Here is a 20,300-nt window from a genome sequence, read left to right as displayed (position 1 = left end):
GGCAGATTGAAATTTGCAATTCCAATAGACCAAATTGTAAAGACTTTGCTCTTTGGGGCTAACAGCAACAAACAAGACAAATCATAGTCTGAATTATCCTGGTGTATCAGTACCAATCTGGATTGATTCCAGGTGTTTTTGAACCTGCTCTGGAGTTTCCTAAATGCAGTGTGGATCAGAATGCATTTCTTTGGGAAAAGGAAACAAAGTATGGCACTTTTTTTTTTAGAGCTGAAGTGTCTTAAGAATTCCAGAAATGGAGAAAATTAGGGCACAATCCTAACCAGGCCTACTCAGAAGTAAGTCATATTTTGTTCAATGGGGCTTACTCTCAGGAAAGTGTGGTTAGCATTGCAGCCTTACTCTTATTAAATAAAAGTGTGTTTTTATCCAAATTGAGAGTAAATGTAAGAATTGCAACGTGATTGACTCAGGAGTCTCTGAGTTAAAAGAGGCAACTGTATCGATTTTAAAAGTATTTTTTCCATGGTGAAAAGTCTTTTTTTTACATCTCTCTGGTCACCTTGTGTGGACCATCGCTGGGGTAGGAGGGTGGACACATAGTTATAATACACATGGGTATTGGGCTGGGCAAGGCCTCTGGCTTTTTGCAGTGAAAACTTGAACAAATGTCTTTATTTTCTTTGCTCTTTGAATCAACGGATGAGATGTCCTTTCAGATCCTGGGGAAAATGCATCACTAGATCACAGTAAAAAAAACATGGTTATAGTTTTCATGAAGTTTCTTGAAAAAGATTTGAAACTGACTCGAGGTGAGAAGACTTTGGGGTTAGTGGTCAGAGATCTGTGATAATGTAGGATTCTGTAGGTTTATCTGCCTCATTTGTAATAATTTTGCCTCATTTGTTTTCACTAGAGATCACTACAATAAGAAGGCTGCAGCCCTGACTGTCTCAGGGTCATGCTAGCTTCTTCTCAAGAGCCCGAAGGCTGTGACTCAGTGTAGGAGGGACCTGCCACCCTCATATTTAATAGAGGTGTGGTTTGTAGAGACAGACTGTACAGACCTGGTCAGAAGAGGTGGCGTGGCATGTTGAAGCCTGTGGCATTTGTACATTCCAGTTTCTTCCACATCAGCTTGGTTTAAACACCGCTGAGAAGGGGAAGCAATCAGGAAAGTGAATGGATTATACTTCTGAAGAAGGCCAATTCTGTGCTTGGGATAATTAGAAAAGGTCTGGAGAACAAAATAACTAATATTATAATGCCGTTGTACAAATTGATGGTAAGGCCACACCTGGAGTATTGTGTCCAGTTCTGGTCGCCGCATCTCGAAAAGGATATAGTGGAAATGGAAACAGTGCAAAAGAAGGCAGCTAAGATGATTGCTGGGCTGGGGCACCTTCCTTATGAGGAAAGGCTACGGCATTTGGGCCTCTTCAGCCTAGAAAAGAGACGCCTGAGGGGGGACATGATTGAGACATACAAAATTATGCATGGGAAGGATAAAGTGGATAGACAGATGCACTTTACACTCTCACATAACACCAGAACCAGGGGATATCCAATAAAATTGAGTGTTGGGAGAGTTAGGACAGACAAAAGAAAATATTTCTTTACTCATCGTGTGGTTGGTCTGTGGAACTCCTTGCCACAGGATGTGGTGACGGCATCTGGCCTGGATGCCTTTAAAAGGGGATTGGACAAGTTTCTGGAGGAAAAATCCATTACGGGTTACAAGCCATGATGTGTATGCGCAACCTCCTGATTTTAGAAATGGGTTATGTCAGAATGCCAGATGCAAGGGAGGGCACCAGAATGAGGTCTCTTGTTATCTGGTGCGCTCCCTGGGGCATTTGGTGGGCCGCTGTGAGATACAGGAAGCTGGACTAGATGGGCCTATGGCCTGATCCAGTGGGGCTGTTCTTATGTTCTTATGCTTTCCCAATTTCTGCTGTAATGTGCCTCAATGAATAGCACAGGCTAGATGCATGAGCTCCAGGATGCAGCATGGAGATTGCACCACAAGATGGAAATCATCTTACCTCAATATGGTGGTCCTAGGCAAGGCCACTGTCTCTTGCTGCCCGGTTCTAGGCACAGCTAGACCACATGGCCTATACTGCATCCAGTGCAGCTTAGGAGGTGGCTGGAGGTTTCCTTGGGTAAGGGGATATTTTCCCTTACACCGACTAAAGCCCCAGCTGTTCCTTTGGAGCTTCTTGTATCTGTGCCAGCTGTTTACTGGTACAAATCTGGGAAACCTGTACAGAGCTACCTGGCCCAGGAAGGGGGTTAGAATTGGTGGAGTAGGTCTCCGCTGATTCCATCCCCTCCTGGGCCTGATCCTCCCCCTGTTCTGTCCTCCCCCACCCAGAAACACCCTCTCCCTGCATCCTTGCCACCCTCCCCATGTTCCCGCATCATCCGGCACAACCTTACCTGTGCTGGCCAGTGCTGCTCTTAGATGCAGCATTAGCAGGTCAGCACAGGCCATTGGACTGGTGCTGCCAGCTTGCAAGTAGCCACAAAAGTGCTTTACAGCGTGTTTGCAACGCTCTGAGCCGGCACAGGGATGGCTGGGTCAGCTCAAGCCAAACTTAGGGTTGCACTGTTGATTTCATATGTGCATTAATATTCACTGGTCTTCTTTACAGGGCTATGACAATGAGTGCTAAAGTGATGTTTTAGCAGTTAAGGAAGGTCCTGTTTAAATACTAAGTATTGTGATTAAACTGTTGCCTTCCTAGAAGTGAAGCCAGCCCTGATGCACAACTTCTGCAAGGCCTTAGGGATCACTTGTGTATTTTCCCTTCCTGTATCCTCTCTAACTTGGGGAGCATCACAAACAATTGATGTGACGAACATGAGCATGTAGAGAACAGACAACCCACACTTTCCAGTCTCAGTGACCAGTTTCCAAGTAGTGTGGCAGTTGAGTTGAACTTGCAGTGCCAATGGCGACTGCACTTTGAAGTTTAAAAGACACACATACACACTCGCACATCCTTACGTTTTAAAAATAAAGCCTTCATGTGTCCTCCTAGAGATGCTTGCAGAAGTCCTGCTATCATTATGTTGCTTTTTCAAAGGACAAATGGAGTTGTTTCTGTATATTTAGACATTCCATGCCTGCCATCTGCTTTCTTCGGCTTAGCACAAAAAAAGTCATCTCCAGATTGTGGATTCGGTTCCTGTTCATGGCTTCTTTTACCTGTTTGGGTAACCTGTTTGGGTTGCAATTTGTAGTGAGATCAAAAGGTTGCGAAAGAAAATAAAAAGAATCCAGAGTGCAAGGAGTCGTTTTCTTTTTTCGTTCTTTTTTTTAAAGCAGCCTCTCTCACAAAAGCACACAAATTTTATCCTTGATGCTTTGGAGCTTGAGTATTTACACCAGGGATTTAGACCCTTCACTTGTGGTTTTGGCAACAGCTTCACACAAATGTTTTGCCCTGGTAGTCTCTTAGCCATTTAAGATAAATGACAAAATCAAATGCAGTCCATGCAGACTGGCGCGCTGGATGCGTTGCCAAGGATGAAGTACCCCTGTTGGACTTGCATGTCTCTAGCTGTCAGATCAACATGCTAGCTGTAGATTTCAAACTGGGGCACTCGACATGGAGGAAAGAAGCATTAGGAAAAATCCCACTACCAGTTTGTAATGCTGTTCAGCTCATGGAGAATGTCTTCATTGCTGATGTTTGTGAACTTGCAAGCATCTTTGTACAGGGTGAATATCATTATTTTTAAGTTGTCAAATGGTGTTTCAAGTGCAGTGTGAATTATATTTCTTACCCTAGAAATCTTTGCCTTCATAGAAAACTGTGGGAGAATAAACGTTGGACAAGCTGATGATTTGATTCTAGTCTCATATCCCACTGAGATCCCTATCATGGCTTGATAGTATCCTTGGTATCAAATGTGAATAGTGAAGGCTCTTAGGGAGGTGTTTTTAGTGGCTACTCCTTACTCTCTTTTGCTTGGTCTCTTCTCTAGAATTTTCCAGAATACAGAATTTGGTGGCTTGAACTGGAGTTGTTTTAGCTATATTGTTAATATTCAATTTATAGACTACTATATTGTTATCGATAACATATTTCCATGTTTACACAGAAGTAAGTCTCCCTGTGTTTGGTGGAGCTTACTCTCAGGTAAGTGACTGCAGTTGATTTTAAAATCATTGCTGTCTACCCTGAGCCCATGGAGGAGTAAGAACAGAAATCTGAATCAAATAAATATGCTAGCCTGCGAGACTTATACGTTTATGACAAAAGCTGCTTTTGATTATTAACAACCCCAATTCAAAGGCATCGAGTCAACACTGGCTTTTAAATAAAGCTGCAGCCAGAGTCATGGCTATTGAAAACCAGGATACAGCTGCCTGACTGAGTTTTGATTAGTACTGACTGAAGGTTAACTTTGTATGATGTGTGTCTGTACACATTTTTATGCTTTTATTTAATTGCCTAAGTCATAGTGCTACATTCTGACTACTGCCAAAGGATCAAGCTTTAGTGCTCTCTAACATAGCCGGGGCAGAGACTACGTACAATTTTAAATAACCAATTATTTCTAGTTCCTCTTTTAATTTTATTTTTTTTTATTTTTTTTGGAGAAAGGATAATAGTTTGAGGATTCAACAAACATAACTTTTTAAGCTATAGTGCAGCCATTTTCAACCACTGTGCCATGGCACATTGGTGTGCCACGAGTGCTCCACAGGTGTGCCACAGGAATTTAGGGGAAGGTCATTTATTAGTAGGGCAAATGGAGGATGTGAGCCTCCCGCTGGCAGCATGGTGTGCCTTGTCAGTTGTCAAAAACCTGATGGCGTTGACAATTTTTGTGCCTTGTCAGTGTGCCATGAGATGAAAAAGCTTGAAATTCGCTGCTGTAGTATATAGCTTTTGAAGCTATAAATGTTCTTTATAGGATTGGTTTGGGAAGTGGAATATAGAAGTGGAAAACAGCAAACGCATTGCTGGCTGCAGCTCAATGGCAAGGGAGCCATGGAGGGCCATGAATGCTTTATTCTGGGAGCATGATTCCTGGCACTGCTATGCAGCTGCTTGAGCTGAGATTCCCCGCACTTTGTCTCTGCTGGTGTGCTTCGTTCAGTGTTCAGCAGAAAACGCCCCCCTCCCAATTCTCTGTTGGCCAGCTGCATTAGGGCAGCCATAAAGCCATAATCCCCTTTGCGATATGGTTCCCAAGCACGTGCCCCACGGCCCTGGCAGCCGCCTCTGGCTCTCTTCCATGTCACGTCGAAAAAATAGTCCTCTCCTTCTTCTCATTGGCCATCTCAATCCCCTTCTTGTCAGCTCTTCCAGAAAAGAGTGTTTGAAGAGTAGCAGTGTCACTTTGAAGCAGCAAAAAGACACTCTCTCAGATGCCTGGAAAGCACACATTCCCCCCCCCCCCATTAATTGTGACATGATGTCTCCTAGGCAAAAGCCCTTTTCATCAGATCTAGAGTTTCCTCTTTTTCACCTGGCAAATTCTGGGCAGTTCCATCTGCCTACTGTCTAAGTAGGACATCAAGGGACTCATAGCACCCATAACATAATCTTTGTTATCTAATAAGGGGTTGGAAGTGTCTAATGGGCATTGTAGCCTCTTAATTTCTTGCACAGCTATTTCATTGTTCAGGCAACGATTAGTCTGAGAAACAAAACAACAGTATAAACTTGCATTTCTACAAAACCGTTGTGTTGTGTGTTGTGTGTTGTGTGTTGTGTGTGAGCGTGTGTCTTAAAAGCGCATTTCCTACTGCTGTTCTGTGCCTCTAGAAATGAAACATGTATTTTCTATAAAAAAAAACACTTGACAGCAGAACTAATCAAATCTTGTTTGAACCCACGTTTCTGCTAAAAACTAAATTCTGCTAACCTGCTTCTATAAAAAGTTTTCTATCCAACAATCAGAACTCTGCAAAATACGGAACAACCCATGAAAACTTCCAGCGGAGGAGCCGTGTTAGTCTGTTGCAGCATAAACAAAAGAGTCTGATAGGTAGTAAAGGCCAAAAGATAACTCATTAGTTTGTTTATTTAGATTTATAGTCCACTCTACCCTGAAGGCTTAGGGCAGGTAAGAAAAGCACTGTCCCCAGAAAGCAGAGTAAAATAAGGATAATAGAAGAACATCCTCTTGATGAAAAATACCAAGTATGGTTTTTCAAAATCCTCTTCTTGCCTCCCCCACAGAACTTAGTTCTCCTCCAACCTTCCGCCTCTGTCCCTCCACCCTACAAACTGGTTTAGCTATCCTGCGCTGTATGGACCCAATCCTATCTAACTTTCCAGCACTGATGCAACCCCGAATGCCCCAAGATAAGGGAACAAACATTCCCGGATCTTGAGGAGGCATCCGTAACTGCCCCCTTACTGCAGGATGCAGCACACACCCCTTTAGTGCGATTGCATCGGTGCTGGAATGTTGGCTAGGACTGGGCCCTAAGTCAGGCACAGCAGTTGTAGATCACTCCTGTTGTCCGCCTTTCCTTTCAAACATAGGTACTGCTGACGGATTTTTCTATTGTTTTTTCCTCAGGGCCGTCCAGGCCTGCAAAGCCGCCGGCGGCCTCCATAACTGCCTCCTCCCACCCTCACACATCGGTGATCGCACCACCACCTCTCCGTGCTCTGACCTCAATCCCGCCCTGCTTTAGCCTGCCCTGCTGTGGTGCACGCGCAGTCTCAGTTGGTGGGTCTCAGACTGAGATGCCAGGCACATTTGGATGTCATTGTCAGTTGTCAGGTAATAGAAACATTTTATTGTTGCTATCTGAAGGTCAGCTGCCAACATGATGCCTCCTTCACTAGCAGAGCATCGTCTCTGTTTGGATATGCGAAGGTAGCAGCCAAAGCACAGCAAACCATCTCCCTGCCAGCTCTAAGGTGGGACTTGAAATTGGTCTGCTTTTCTCTCCCCTCTCTCTTTTTTGGAGTGGGAAGGGACATGGCTGCCCTCAGACATTTTCATCAGTGTGTTGTTGCTGGTTTATTTATGCCAGATTGTGAACAAATTTCTGAGAATCTTCACACAAATGTGATATTCGGATACCATGATTTCAACGCTTGGGGCTGTTTACTTTAAGTTTAATTGGATAACATTTAACATCTGAGGTCTTCCCTCCTAATGATTTGCTTTAAAGGCTTCAGATCTTGTAGGCACATGGCATATTTGTGGTCCACACACTTTCCCTTCACTGTTATAAAAAAATGCTTCTCATTAATTTTTCCCCCTTCTAACCCTGTTTGATCAGTACGTTGTATAGATTGCAAGGAAAAGGCAACCAATCTTGACAAAGAGGACATTGTACATATTAAAGACCATTGAAAGAGTAGGCCACTAATTCTGCACAACGTCTAGTCTAAAACCCTATGGGGATTATGAGAGCTATTTAATAGCAGATTGTGACCCTGTGAAAGTGGAATGTGATCAAAAGGAAAACCTGAGAAAAAGTTACCACTGGGTCAGATCCTTCCAATCTTTAATTAAATATTGTTCCAAGTGGGTCAGTTATTGGGGAATGCTCTTTTGAGATGGTTCCACTGAGTCATCAGATGCATCTGACCATGTTTTCTGATGCCACTGGAGTGAAAGTCCTTCCTGATTTTTTGGTTTTTTTTTAAAAAAAAGTGCCTTTAATTTTTATTGCTTTTAATTTTTTTTTTTACAAATGTATTCAATATAAACAATAAAGTAACATCCCGTCTCACTACCCTCACCCACAACTTTCACTGTGAACTAATGAGAAACATAGAGCAAAGAAAAGAGGGAAGAGGGGGGGAAAGGCAAGGACAAGCCAATATTAAGAGAAAGGAAAAGAGAGAATAGAAAGGACAATAAAAAATAGAAAAAGGGCTGAGAGGTAGGTCAACCCCCACATAATGGAAGTACATGAGATTCCAGAAAAAGCAAACCCACAAGCTTCTGACACATAAAAATGTAAGTTTCAGGACTCTCTTATTATGAGAGACTTTTACTGCTGCAATAAATGCATAGTTGGTACTCATCTCTTGCATGCATACCAGACATCTTCCCTAAGGGTTATGGTTTGGTTCTGTCGTATTTTCCCAGCAGACATTTTGTGTCCGGGGAAAAAGCTGCAATATTTTGGGGTGGCGTGTTTGTTGCTGTTGTTGTTGTGCTGTAAAAGGTGGCTGTGTTACTTCCAGGAACACCTAATCAGATGCTGCCTGTGATGTGAATGAGTACATCTTACAAAATGATGTCACGTAGTCATAGCACGACAGGTGTCATGGGTGGCACTTCTTATCCTGAATTATCTCCATAGGTTATCTCCTTAGGTTGAAATTTTGTGCAATGCAGGGTTTGGTCAGGTCAAGATTCATGTTGAAACTGTGCCCATCCCTAACTTGACAGTGGAGTTCCCTCTGTTGAAACGAATGAACTGGATATAACATCCTAATGTGTGTAAAGACCATCAAAAATGAGCTCAGGGACCTTCAAAAAACGTTTCACCTTCTTTTGGCATGGACAAATGTTTGTCGCTGCTGCTATTATGTAATCTTCTTCTTCTAGTTATTGATGTGCAATCAGAGTGCATAGCACTTTGAAGAAGAGCAAGCAAAGGACAGGTATCTGTCCTGACTAAATTTTGCCAGCATGGGGTAAGAAGATAGTAGTAGGAGGTGGAAGAGGGAAAGACAAAAATAATAGGAGGAGCAAATGAACAGTTAAGACAGCTGAAGACCTGTGGGTCAATCCATGTGGGTCAGTTGGAAGAGCAGACATGGACACAAATGCAGACAGATAAAGGGAGTGGAATGTGCATGAGGTTATGCTACTGCCTTCAAAGGAAAGATAGGATAACTTTTGCAATGGATGAAGAAAGGGATGGGGAGAAGTGGCGTAGCTAGAGGGAATGCAAAGCACTACGTTTTGCAGGGAGCTTCACCGCAGCATGCAAGCAGCCCTTCCTCCTCCCTTTTTGGAGCCTTTCTGAGTGGTGGGAGCAAAACAGAGGCATTCACCTCTGCTTGCCATGCTGCAGTGAGGCTCCCTGGAAAACTTAGTGCTTTGCACCCCCTCTGTCAAAACCACTGATGGGGAGCCAGTGTAGGAGTTTGAGAAGGGGAAGGGAGAGGCCTTATCCCCATGGTGGTTCACGGGCAAAAAGTCCCAGGTTGAGCCCTTGGCACATCCAGTTAAAAGGTGCTGTAGGGTTGGGGAAACCCCCACTCTGTCTGAGGCTCTGAAAAGCCAGTGGCATTGGGAAGAGATTAAGGATAGACAGACTTATGGCCAAATCCTATCCAATTTTCCAGTGTCAGTGTAGCTGTGCCAATGGGGCGTGCACTGCATCCTGTGTTGGGGAGGCAGTCTCAGAGGCCTCCTCAAGGTATGGGAACATTTGTTCCCCTACCTCAGGGCTGCATTGTGGCTGCACCAATGCTCGAAAGTTGGATAGGATTGGGCTTTTAATGATTGTGGGATTTACTTTGATTTTTTTAGCAGCACCCCCAGGTTCACTAATCAGAGCTAAGTGCAAATGAGTACAATGGTGGCATAGAAGGTAGAGACAATTAGTCCGTCCCCTGTCCCCCCTACTCATTAATGGGTGACTATTCTAGGTTTTGCCATATTTTGTTTTGTGAGATACTCAGATATTCACCTTTACAGCATTTATTTGGCATAACGCAAACACGTCTCTTCCATGTAGACGATGCAGCAGGGAAGTACTACCATGTTTGCTCAATGCAAGACATAAGCATCAACAACAGAGAGCGCAGAAGTGAGAATAGATAAGGAAAGAAGAACTTGCTAAAACACACAGACGCAGAAGGCTCTGCATGCTTTTGCTTCCTACATTATCACTGTATGCTGTTAGTTTTTGGATTGATCTGTTTGCTGAGCGAGTGGTGCCAGAGTTATGTGGGGGACAGACCTGCTATCATGGTTTCCTCTAATCTGCAGCACTTAGAGAATATGTTATATCAAAGCACACACTAAGTGCTTATGACAGTAGTTGGTCAAGATTTTCTTGAAAGAAATGCTTTCCCCCCTTTGGATAGGATGTACTTAACCCTTGATAATTTCCTTTGGCGCAGAGAGCAGAAGGAATTAGGTAACATTTCATGAAAATGGCAGCAATGGCCGCGTCTTTTGGGCCTTCGTTTTAAAGGAAATCAACATTAGGAGAAGCTTCTCTTGCCATTGAATTTGGAAGAATATTGATCTTGATGTCTCCAATCCCAAAAGTAGTAATCATACAATTTTGTATCGGTGCTAGATGATTGGATCCTTGTTGACATCCATACTCCTCAGTTGACTTCTTGAACTCAAGAGGTTTTAGATCTTAGCAATTGTGTTTTTCCTTTGCTCTTCATATAGCCACTTATACCAGTGGCGCACTTGCCAAACGTCTGAACCTGCTTTGCTTCGATTAAGTCACTTTTGTGTCCTGTCTTCCATAATTGTTTCCTTCTCTGAACAAATGCATTCATCTCAAGTTTCTTTCTAAAACTCAGTGTGGGCCATATATATTTTTTCCAACCACTTTTCAATTTAGAATGCCTTCAGTCTTGAATGTGCATCAAAACCACGAATGAATAAAATTATGTATTTTTTTGTTATCATTTTAAAGAAATAAATTTCATTTCCGCTTCTTCTCAAAAGCTCTTGGAAAGCAGCAATAAATTAGGACCCAGTGCTATCCAACCTTCCAGTACCAATGCAGCCTCAAAGTTCTCTTATCTTGAGGAGGCCTCTATGACTGACCCCTACTACCATAGGATGCAGTGCATGCCCTCTTGTCATACAGGCACTGAAACCAGACCAAATCTTACAGTGTTTCTGTGTTGAGTATCTTACAAGCGAGATACTCAGGCTTGGACAAATATCTAGAGCAGTGATTTTCAACCTTTTTCATCTCACGCCACACTGGCAAGGCACTAAAATGTTAAGGCACACTATGCTGCCATTTTTTTTGGCTATCGCCAGTGTTCTCACAGGCACTGTGTTTTATATATAAAGTTAGTATAAGGAATAGATTTTCCAAGATGGTCCCAGTCCCTAAAATGTTGCTTTTAAATATCTGCAGATTTTTCTATTGCCATGTCCTTTTTGCCTCCAAGCAGAGACTTCTGCCTGCTGTATTAGATTCTCCTGTTTCAAAACATGTGCAGTTTCTGTTTAATTAGAAGTTGGAAGGGAGTCACAAAATTCACAAGCTTGTGGTGTATGGACCAAAACCAAGACATTGCTCCTTTTTCTGATTAACTTGCTCTGAATATTTACCCCCCCCCCCAGTTAGAAGTAGCACCAATAGAATCATTTCGAGTGTGATGAAAGCAACACAACCTGGAAATGTTTCCAGGGACCTCTAAGTGTTATTTTAAATACATAATATTTGCAAATATGCACAACTCATATTACCTTGATAGTTTTCTTTGATAGCTCTCAGTGTTTAAAAACCTATTCATTTATTTAATAGATTTATATCCTACTCTGCCCTGTTGGCCCAGCGTGGCTGATAGCAGCTTCTCAAAACCTAACAATTTCATTCTGTCCTTAGGGGCTCGAAATCTAATCACAGAAGGTTTTCAAAAGCTGCTGAAGGAGATGCCCAATTTTCAAGAATATGTGGCCTATTAGAATGTCATACACTCATTTAGCAGTTTTGTTGGGATCTGAGATAGCTGAAAGGCACAAAGTGCTTTTCAGTCTGCAAAGACCACTCCATTCATTTCAATGGAGGAAAGAAACAGGCATTATGCATTCTTTTGCCTGTGCTGATCTGCTTCCTGTGTTGCAATGCATGAAGTACCCTTATGGACATGCATGAATCTATGAAGCAGACTTATGATGAATCAGGTCTTTGGTCCGTGTTGTAACTTAATGACCTGGGAGTTCTTTGGGCACATTGGAGCGGCACAAAATAATTTAGAAATGGAAGATCTTGAACACAGTAGAAGGTATATTGCTGACGAAGTTTGATTTCTCCCCTGCTTGTATTCATACCGTCATGTGGAGGGTTGCGTTCCATGGCCCCGGTGAGCAAGTAGTTGCCAAAAATGCCACGTCCTCCACAATTTAAAATAATGGTTAGAACACCAATTCTCACATGAGACAACATCCTTTTCGGGGCCAGATTTAGCACTTAGGCTTCCCAGTTGCTGATTCTAATTTGATGAGAATTTTATTTATAATAATTCTATTTTCTCTGGAAAAATACTTTATCAACATTGAGGATTGTTGTGTTTTAGAGGAGCATGGGCAGCTGTTGGCATAGTTTAAAGCAGTGGTTGTCACACTTTTAGCACTAGGACCCACTTTTTAGAATAAGAATCTGTCAGGACCTACCAGAAGTGATGTCATGACCAGAAGTACCATCAACAAGCAGGGAAATTTTTTAACAATCCTAAGCTGTAATCCTACCCACACTTACCCAGGAGTAAGTTCCATTGACTATCATTGTTAAAAGCATATAGCTGTTAAAAGTACAGGTCTGTAACATTTCTCCAAATGCAGTCACATACCATGGCAGCATCTGATATATTAAAAGTAGAATGTTGAAATGAATGGGGACCCCCCTGAAATTGGCTCGCGGCCCACCTTGTGGGTCCCGACTCACAGTTTGAGAAACACTGGTTTCAAGGCTTCATAAGGGTAAAAGAAAGTAAAATCATTGGTTTGAGTTGAACCGAGGGGTGGGGGTGAGAGAAAGTGTATACAGTACTTATACAGAGAGAGAGAGAGAGAGAGAGAGAGATCGATCAATAGATATGTAATATATCTTTTCTCTCTCTCTCTCTTCTTCAGCTATATCCCTGTATTCTTTTGCATTGGTTTTCTAAGCTGCTTCAGCCAATGAGCAGCCCTAGATTAGACCACCCTTGCTGTAAAAAAAAAAAAAAAAAAAAGAGAAAAAATTTCCCTAGTGCAATTAATACAGTCTGTCTAGAAAGCAGCATTATTTCAGAAACGTTTATGTTAATGATATGGTATGTGTTCTGCACATTTCATACTCAAACAAGGAGCAAGCCTTTGTTTCATTTCAGACTGGGTTTTATTAAAACTGGAGGATCAATGGAAAAACAAAACAGTAATCAGGGAGAGAATGGAAACTCATCCAGTTAAAAAGCCACTCAAACTCCTCAAGCCTCTAGGAGAAAGCAGAATATCTAGTACCATTCTAGCAGTGTGGCCAAATGAGCAGCAAAACACATAACAAAATCAGATTTTAGAACACACCATTCCGTGTGTCTTCCTTACTTAACTGGATGAGAAAGGGTGTAAGAAACTGGGCTATTGGTGAGACAAAAAGCTATGCACATATAAAACATATCATAAAAAATATCCTCTACTGGGAAAACATAGCTTTTATCCAGGTGAAATTTACAAAAGTTTGTGCCTGGAATAAATGGCCCTATTAGGCAGTGTTACTTGTATTTATTGATTCGAATGAAATATTTATGGTGGCTGGAAAAATGCAGTTTATGCATGATAGTCACATTATGTGCAAATATGTTCAAAAAGCTATTCTATAAGCCTCTGTTACATCTACCTAGTTGATCTCACAGCCAACCCGCAAAGTGTTGAATAAAATTGTGTAATACATTTTAGACAATAACTATGATTATTTTCCATCCAGTATTTTCAATAATTCTGATCAAGTAATAGAAAATACATAGAGAAAGAGGGAGAAGGTTCTAATAAGGATTCAGGGTATTTGTTGGGGTGTGTGTGTTTTCTCTTCCCCACCCACAGTGCCTCTGAGGCTGTTGATTTAAGTTAAGCATTGCCTTTGTTCTAGAAAGACATGCAAATCAATGGAACTTGGTAAAGTCTCATCATGTAGCATTAGTAACCAACAGCAATAACAGAATATAAAGATGTTTAAAAGTATGTGCTTGCAACTTCTTGTTGTCCAGAAACTGTGTGTGTGTATGTGTTAAACTGCAGCATTATCAGGTGGAAGTGGCTTGTACAATCTAAACACAAAGGGATCCAAGGTAACCGAAGGATGTAGCAGAGACAATGGCTTCAACAGTTAGAGAGTTAACTGGATTTTATTCTAATACCCGGAGCCCGAGAGCCTGAACTCTTCAAACGCTCTAAATGTAGAGCTAAATCAAAGAATTCTGTTTCAAATCCATACAAGATGTTGCTGTTTTTTTTCTTCCTCTGACAGGAGAAACATTTGGAAGTGTAGTTTCTTTTTTTTTTTTTAATAGCTATCTTAAAAAGGAGTTTGGATGTTTAGCACAGCTGGTGCTCATTACATTATGCACTATCAATAAAATAGCATGTGTAATTAATTTTTAATGCAGTGCTCTATGCAACGCTTTAAAGCAGTTACTGTATGGGGAGAGCTGACACTGGTCACCGACATCAGAAATATTGAAAGAGAAAGCTCGATTTTTGCATTTTTAAAAAGGTGTGGAAAGGAGACAGTAGCTGTTGTCAGCTCGCAGCTCCTTGGCCAAGCATAATAGCCTGGAAAGGAGTATAAGGGTGCAGGGAAGACTTAAAGAAAAAAAAAAAGGTGATGATTTAAATAACAATCTGAGCTAGTGTGGCTCGGTGATAAAGTGATGGTTTTGGATGTGGGAAACCAGGGCTCAAGGTCCCACTCTGATGTGAAGCTGATTGGGTGACCTGGAGGTAGGCATTGCCATTCAGCCTAACCTGCCCCACAGTGGTCCTGGAGTGTAAAGAGAGACAGCTCTGAGGACCTTGGAAGCAGGGCACAGGATGCAAATGCAGTAGATGAATTTGTCTCACTTTTTTTTGTCTTACTGGTTCAGGTTCTGCTAAGAGAAGGTTTGGCTCAGAAAACTCTCATCAGAAGAGGAAGAGGTAAATTGAGACAAAAGTTAGATTTTCCCCCCTTTTTCTTCTGACCAGTCTGTATTAAAGCTCAGTCACAGCTTGTAAATATCAAGCAGGGGAACCTCTGGGAAAAGACAAATTCGGATGCAAGTCTAAAAGAAAACAAAGGGGGAAGAAGTTGGTTGTGTTCCAGGAAAATTGTTCAAAAAATAATATGAGCCTGCATCTTTTCTTGTGGCTTTTGGTTGGTTACACTCAAAATAAATACCAAATTTCCTCGCTTCATATTTGGGGAGTGACACTAATTTGGAAGACAGAAGGCCAAGGCGTTGGAAAGAGGCAGCGTCTTTTGCTCTGATAATTGACCAAATCGTAAACAAATCTATTTACACTTTTGTTTTCTTCTTTTTCTGTGTGAATTATACCACATGGCAGACTTTCTAGGAGACAGCAACCAAAGGGGACCTCCAAGCTAAAGACTTGTGTCAGCAAAGCTTTTATGAATGTGATTGCCAACTCTCAACACTGAAAGGGCTTCTGTGCCTTTAAATGTTGCATAGAAGCCAGAGTTTCACCAGGTGTGGCATTTTCCATCACCATGCTGCAATGATGAGGAGGATCCACACCTGGAGAAATGTTTTACATCCCTGTAGCTATTCAAAGGTACAGGAGCCGCTTCAGAGCATGGAATGGACAACTCAACATGCTCTGAGCTCTTCCATTTCTAGTGCTTGGTTTTAATTTATGCATTTTTGTCCCAAAAGCTGAGAATGGCTAACAAATCCAATGCCAAAACCAGGGAAAACAAAATTTTCTAAATGTACCTCAATCATAATGATAAAAACAGCTTCCCCCACTACCACCTACCTCCCCAGATAGCAAATTAGCCATCCTGCATGCTCTTACTTCTGTTCTTACAATAGGATTCCACACCCCTGATTTGTACATGATTGGGGCAGACCCAAATTTAAAGATATGGGTCTCCCGCCGCCATGTGTAGCTTGGGTCTAAATGGGAATTGCTTCTGAGTTAAACTTCATTAGTCTGTGAGGAATGTAGAAGAACCATGAGCTGAAGCATATTTTCCCAGCCAGTAGCAGTCAGATTCCTGGGTAAAATGTGATGCACTTCCATATTTAGAAATCAGGCAGGAATTTTCATCTTTTGCAGCAGTGCCACCTTAGCAACAGGGTAAATCACCATGGATGATTTGTGTTGTAAAATCAGCCATGCTAACTTACTCCTACAACTCCTCAATTTCACTAAATGCAGCCAGTCAGCTGTCTCTTTGCAAACACGTCATAAAAAAGGAAACAGAGAGAGAGAGAGAGAGAGAAGGCTTGTGTGAAAGAATAATCTGCTAGGAAATGAACCATCAAATTAGGGAACACGGTGTCCATGCGCACTTGCTGGCCTTGAGTTCAGCACAGAAATTTTAGCTCTGGGGTTTTTAAGCACACACGTATAATAACTAGGTGTTTGCAGCCATTCTCTCCTGGCCTCAATAAAATTCCATTAGTGGTGTATTTCGTGTGCCGAGCCATTTGTTTTCATAATCTTGCCTGCCATGCATAGTGTGGCGTTTTCCCGGCTCCTTGAAAAATAGGCCTTGCCATAAGCTGCCTTGATACTTTGTGTATTTGGATATGTTGTGTATTCTATACCCTGTACGTGTGCTGGGCTAGTGTTACCGTTACGTGACTGTAGGTGGCTGCCTAGGACAGCGCTGGGCAGCGGGTGACACTTTTTGGGAAAAACTCAGGAAGCAGTTTGTAGGGCACAGAGCTGAGTGTGTGAGACGAAACTGTTCTGTATTGCCAAAACCTAATTCTTCCATCGTGATTGATTATAATGTCTACATGTATGTGTTGTGTTACATATGTGAGACTGGCAACTTTTTGTGTGACCTGTTGAGCCTTAAACAGCAAGCCTGATACCTAATAGTTATCTCTTTGGCATGGAGACAGTTATGGAAAAATGTTTAATTTCTGCATTGTGGGACTGCTGTGAAAAGACCTAAAGCAAGGTGAATAAAAAAAATTTCTACCCTGTGTCCGTGCCATTTTTTTTTATTTAGATACCAAAAGATATAAAACTAGACCTGTGCGTTTATTTGTATGTATATGTACGCATGTGCCTATGTAAAGGAAATGTACTCATATTTACTATGGCACATGGGGCATTCAGATAAATCCAATATTCCATCACAGATGTTCTGGCCAGGTTCAGACTTTATCCCTCCTCCTCCTGGTTAGCAATAACAGTGGTTAACCATACTCTAAATGAGTATACCCATAATTATCATAGTTATCACGTGATAAGGAGTAACTATATTTGTCCAAGTTTGGCCCAGTGAGATTTCATTTGATGATCTAAGCTGCAAAGGACAATTGGTCATACTGTGCACTTGTTCACCTGGAAAATATTTCTCCCAAACCCTTTCTTTGATGCTTCTGTTTGTTGAACGGTACCCTTCTGATTCTGTACAACGGCTGTTGGTCCTGTGTCTTTTCTGGTGTGGTGATTCAGCCTTTTAACCCAATATCCTACACAAGTTCTCTCTCTCCTGTTTTGTAGTACTGTAATAAGTAATAAGCGGGGACACACACACACAAAAACATTGTGTGCCTTTGTCTCAGAAAAGGAGATCTTTTCTGGCAAGCTTATGTCTAGTGACTTGTTAGAAGAAAGCCCCCTTTCACCTGAAACCACTGATGTTTTCTGAAGGGAAAAGGTGTGCTTTCAGCTGTTTTCTTTTTCTAGAGGGAAAATAAAATTGTTTTTCCAGTAACTAAGTAACAAGGTGACCTTGCTATTTGGAATCAAGCAAAAACCTCTTTTCTTATGTTTTGATCTTGTCCCATGTTTTTACCTCCTTAAAAGCCTGTAAACTTTGTTCGCTTAATAGATATTATCCCCTTTTACCCTCATAAGACTCTGTTGTGCAATTCCTTGCACTCTACGTTGCCCACCCCTGCTGGGTTTTGGAAGCTGCCCTAGTTCAAGGAAGTCCCTTTTTCAGGTCTCTGGGGACTCTTCTTTAGTATTTGGATGTACAGTAAGAATTTATTCTTTTTGAAGAGGATCCAGGATGATCATTTTGGGCTGTCCATGAGAGTGACCAAATCCTTATTATGTACCTGATTTTCACACTGCTCACCATATCAGCTCACTGAAACCAGGGTTAGAAGAAGGCTTTAAGTTTCTGATGTGAGATAAGGCTATGCTAAGCAGAAAATTATGGTTACGCAGGAGAGGGAAGTAATGCATTACTTGAGCAGGAAGAGGAAGGAAAGATGGGAGACAAGAGTGTTTGAGCAGATATGATGTCTATTGCTAAACCATGGCTTGGCCATTTGAGAAGCATGAGGTTGATGCTCCTGATCTGTGTAAATTTGGTGAATTCCCTTAGTTATTCTGTATTTTACTTTCCTGTCTGTAAACAGCCCCTTGACTTCACTACCTCATTATGGTTGATTAGGAAGATGAATCAACTAGGTATTTTGATGAGACTAACATTTTCACAGGGACCTAACCGCAAGAAACATAAGTGATGAATCATATTTTAGTTGATGGATTTGAGAGTAACATTGAACCTGGTACACAGTTCACCAGGCTTTCATGACACACAACAGGAAACAAGCCGCCTGAAAGACTCCTTGTCTGCTATGACTGATCTCCTCCTGCAATTTACAGGGACTATGTACTGGATCCAGGGACTACTGGATACATTGTACAGTCCATTTTTGCTGTGTGCACAATGGCTAAGCCTTAGGACTTGTCACAGAATGTTATGCAAAATGTAAGGATCTGTGGCTGATGTACAGGGGCTCTTAAGCAGGCAAATGATATGGAAATTGTTCTCTTAAGGTAGTAAACATAAAACCCACTAGTTTAGCTAGGCTCCTCATGTTACGTCCATTGAGACAAAAACTATACTAGCAGCTGGTTAAGATGACAGTACTGTGTGGGTATGTGTGTTTCTATGTGTGCAAATGTAGTATTTTCTTTTGGTTAGGCAAGATTGGCTAAACATTGAAATGTAACCATCTTCTTTATTGCTGTTGCTGTGTTCTCATCCCAGTTTTGGTATCTAATTATTTTGTGAGCTGAAAAGCAGCTCATCATCGTTTTAAATCATTTCTTTCTTTAAAAAAAATTGCAACTTTTTTTGTTTTTTGTGCGTGGAATCGTCTCAACCATTTGATTAGGACAGAGGTGAGAGGTGAGGCTCAGAGGTGGACAGTGAGAGCTAATGAATCAGTGAGATGTCTACGAGGAACAAAGCAAGTCCAAATCTGTCCCAGAGAAAGCTTACATTTTTTATGAATTCCACAGTTGAACAGAGGTCTTGGGTCTCACAGAATGAGGTTAATGTAGGCCTGAGTGAGATGACAAGGGCATTTGGAAAGTTTCCATAAAGCTGCACTTTAAAAATTATGATCCCTGTTTATAGGAATAGGGATAATCACTGAGAAGGACCAGCAGGCACAATTTCTACGTGTAATTAATTTGGTTTTCTTCTTTTGAAACAAATATGTGCAGTGTAATCTGCATGTTCGTCCTGCTTCCAGGGAAAATAGGAAAAGGGGAAGGAAAATTACCTTTTCCTGTTTCGATTAAAGAGTTGTCAGGGCCATTCTCAGGGCTAGCCCAACCATGAGATGGACTGAAGAGGCTACTTCAAGTAGCAGGCTGGAGGGGGCAGTGACCTGCTGAGGGCTGCCTTACACATGCCTGTCAACTCTTCTGGCCTGCTGCCCACCCAACCAGTTCACCATGTTCTTCAGTCACCTTCTTGCTTGTTGAAAGTGATCAGAACAGGATTGCTGCATCTCCCCTGGCTCCTTTGTGCCCGGGATTGTCTCTTCTACTCCCAACCCCAGAGGAGGACCTAGCAGGCTTTACCTAGCCTGTTTATTTGAAGAAGTGGCTGGGTGGAAACAATCAGGCAGTGGTGATAAAAGGTAAGAGAGGTGGGCTGTGAGCTCTGGGATCACTGGATGGGCAGGATGGTACACACATGAACACATACACATACCCCCCCCACACACACACACAAAAGAGGGGGTGGAAAATTAGGGTGCTGTCAGATTCTACTGAATCAGACCTGACCATTTTCCTAGAGTTGGTTAGTCATCTCTCTGCACTTCGAATGCATTTTAGCATACTTGTCTTCCCACCACCCTTCTTCCTTGAGTTGAGCTTTTCTTCCAGTGCTTGTCTTCTGAAAGGGACCTCCTATCAGTGAGCTGTCCCGCCATAAATCTGCTGGCAAACATACAAGGCTAGCTAGTGGCATTCTGTTAATTTGACCTTGACTAATCTGGTGTTAAATGTTTTGAGGGAGTGTTCAGCCTGTGCTTAAATGAGAAGCAACGTTGATTGCGGATGTGCCTGTTAATGTGGAGATTTTATCCTGTCATGTTGTGTTTCTTGATTTTGTGACGGGATCAAATGCTGCCCCAACTCTGAGATATCCTACAGTGACTGCTACAACTGAGTCCTGAACAATCCTTGGCTGCGTTTTCTCT

The 20,300-nt window shown here is 42.0% G+C and overlaps 1 protein-coding gene across 4 annotated transcripts in view; it reads left to right on the top strand.

Annotated features, from left to right (window-relative positions):
* Nucleotides 1–20,300, top strand: part of BCL11B (BCL11 transcription factor B) — a 154,468-nt gene that overhangs the window by 70,173 nt on the left and 63,995 nt on the right. For 2 of the 4 annotated variants that reach the window (XM_066612234.1, XM_066612233.1), the window contains exon 3: nt 6,514–6,720. The exons of the other annotated variants lie outside the window; for them this stretch is intronic. In XM_066612234.1, coding sequence (XP_066468331.1) covers nt 6,514–6,720 — 207 coding nt within the window. The remainder of the gene's footprint in view (nt 1–6,513; nt 6,721–20,300) is intronic. 4 annotated transcript variants of the gene reach the window in all.

The sequence above is a fragment of the Tiliqua scincoides genome, chromosome 1 (genome assembly GCF_035046505.1).
Source record: "Tiliqua scincoides isolate rTilSci1 chromosome 1, rTilSci1.hap2, whole genome shotgun sequence".
NCBI lineage: Eukaryota > Metazoa > Chordata > Lepidosauria > Squamata > Scincidae > Tiliqua > Tiliqua scincoides.
Note: the sequence above shows the minus strand (reverse complement) of the source record. Positions and strands in the feature narration are given on the sequence as shown.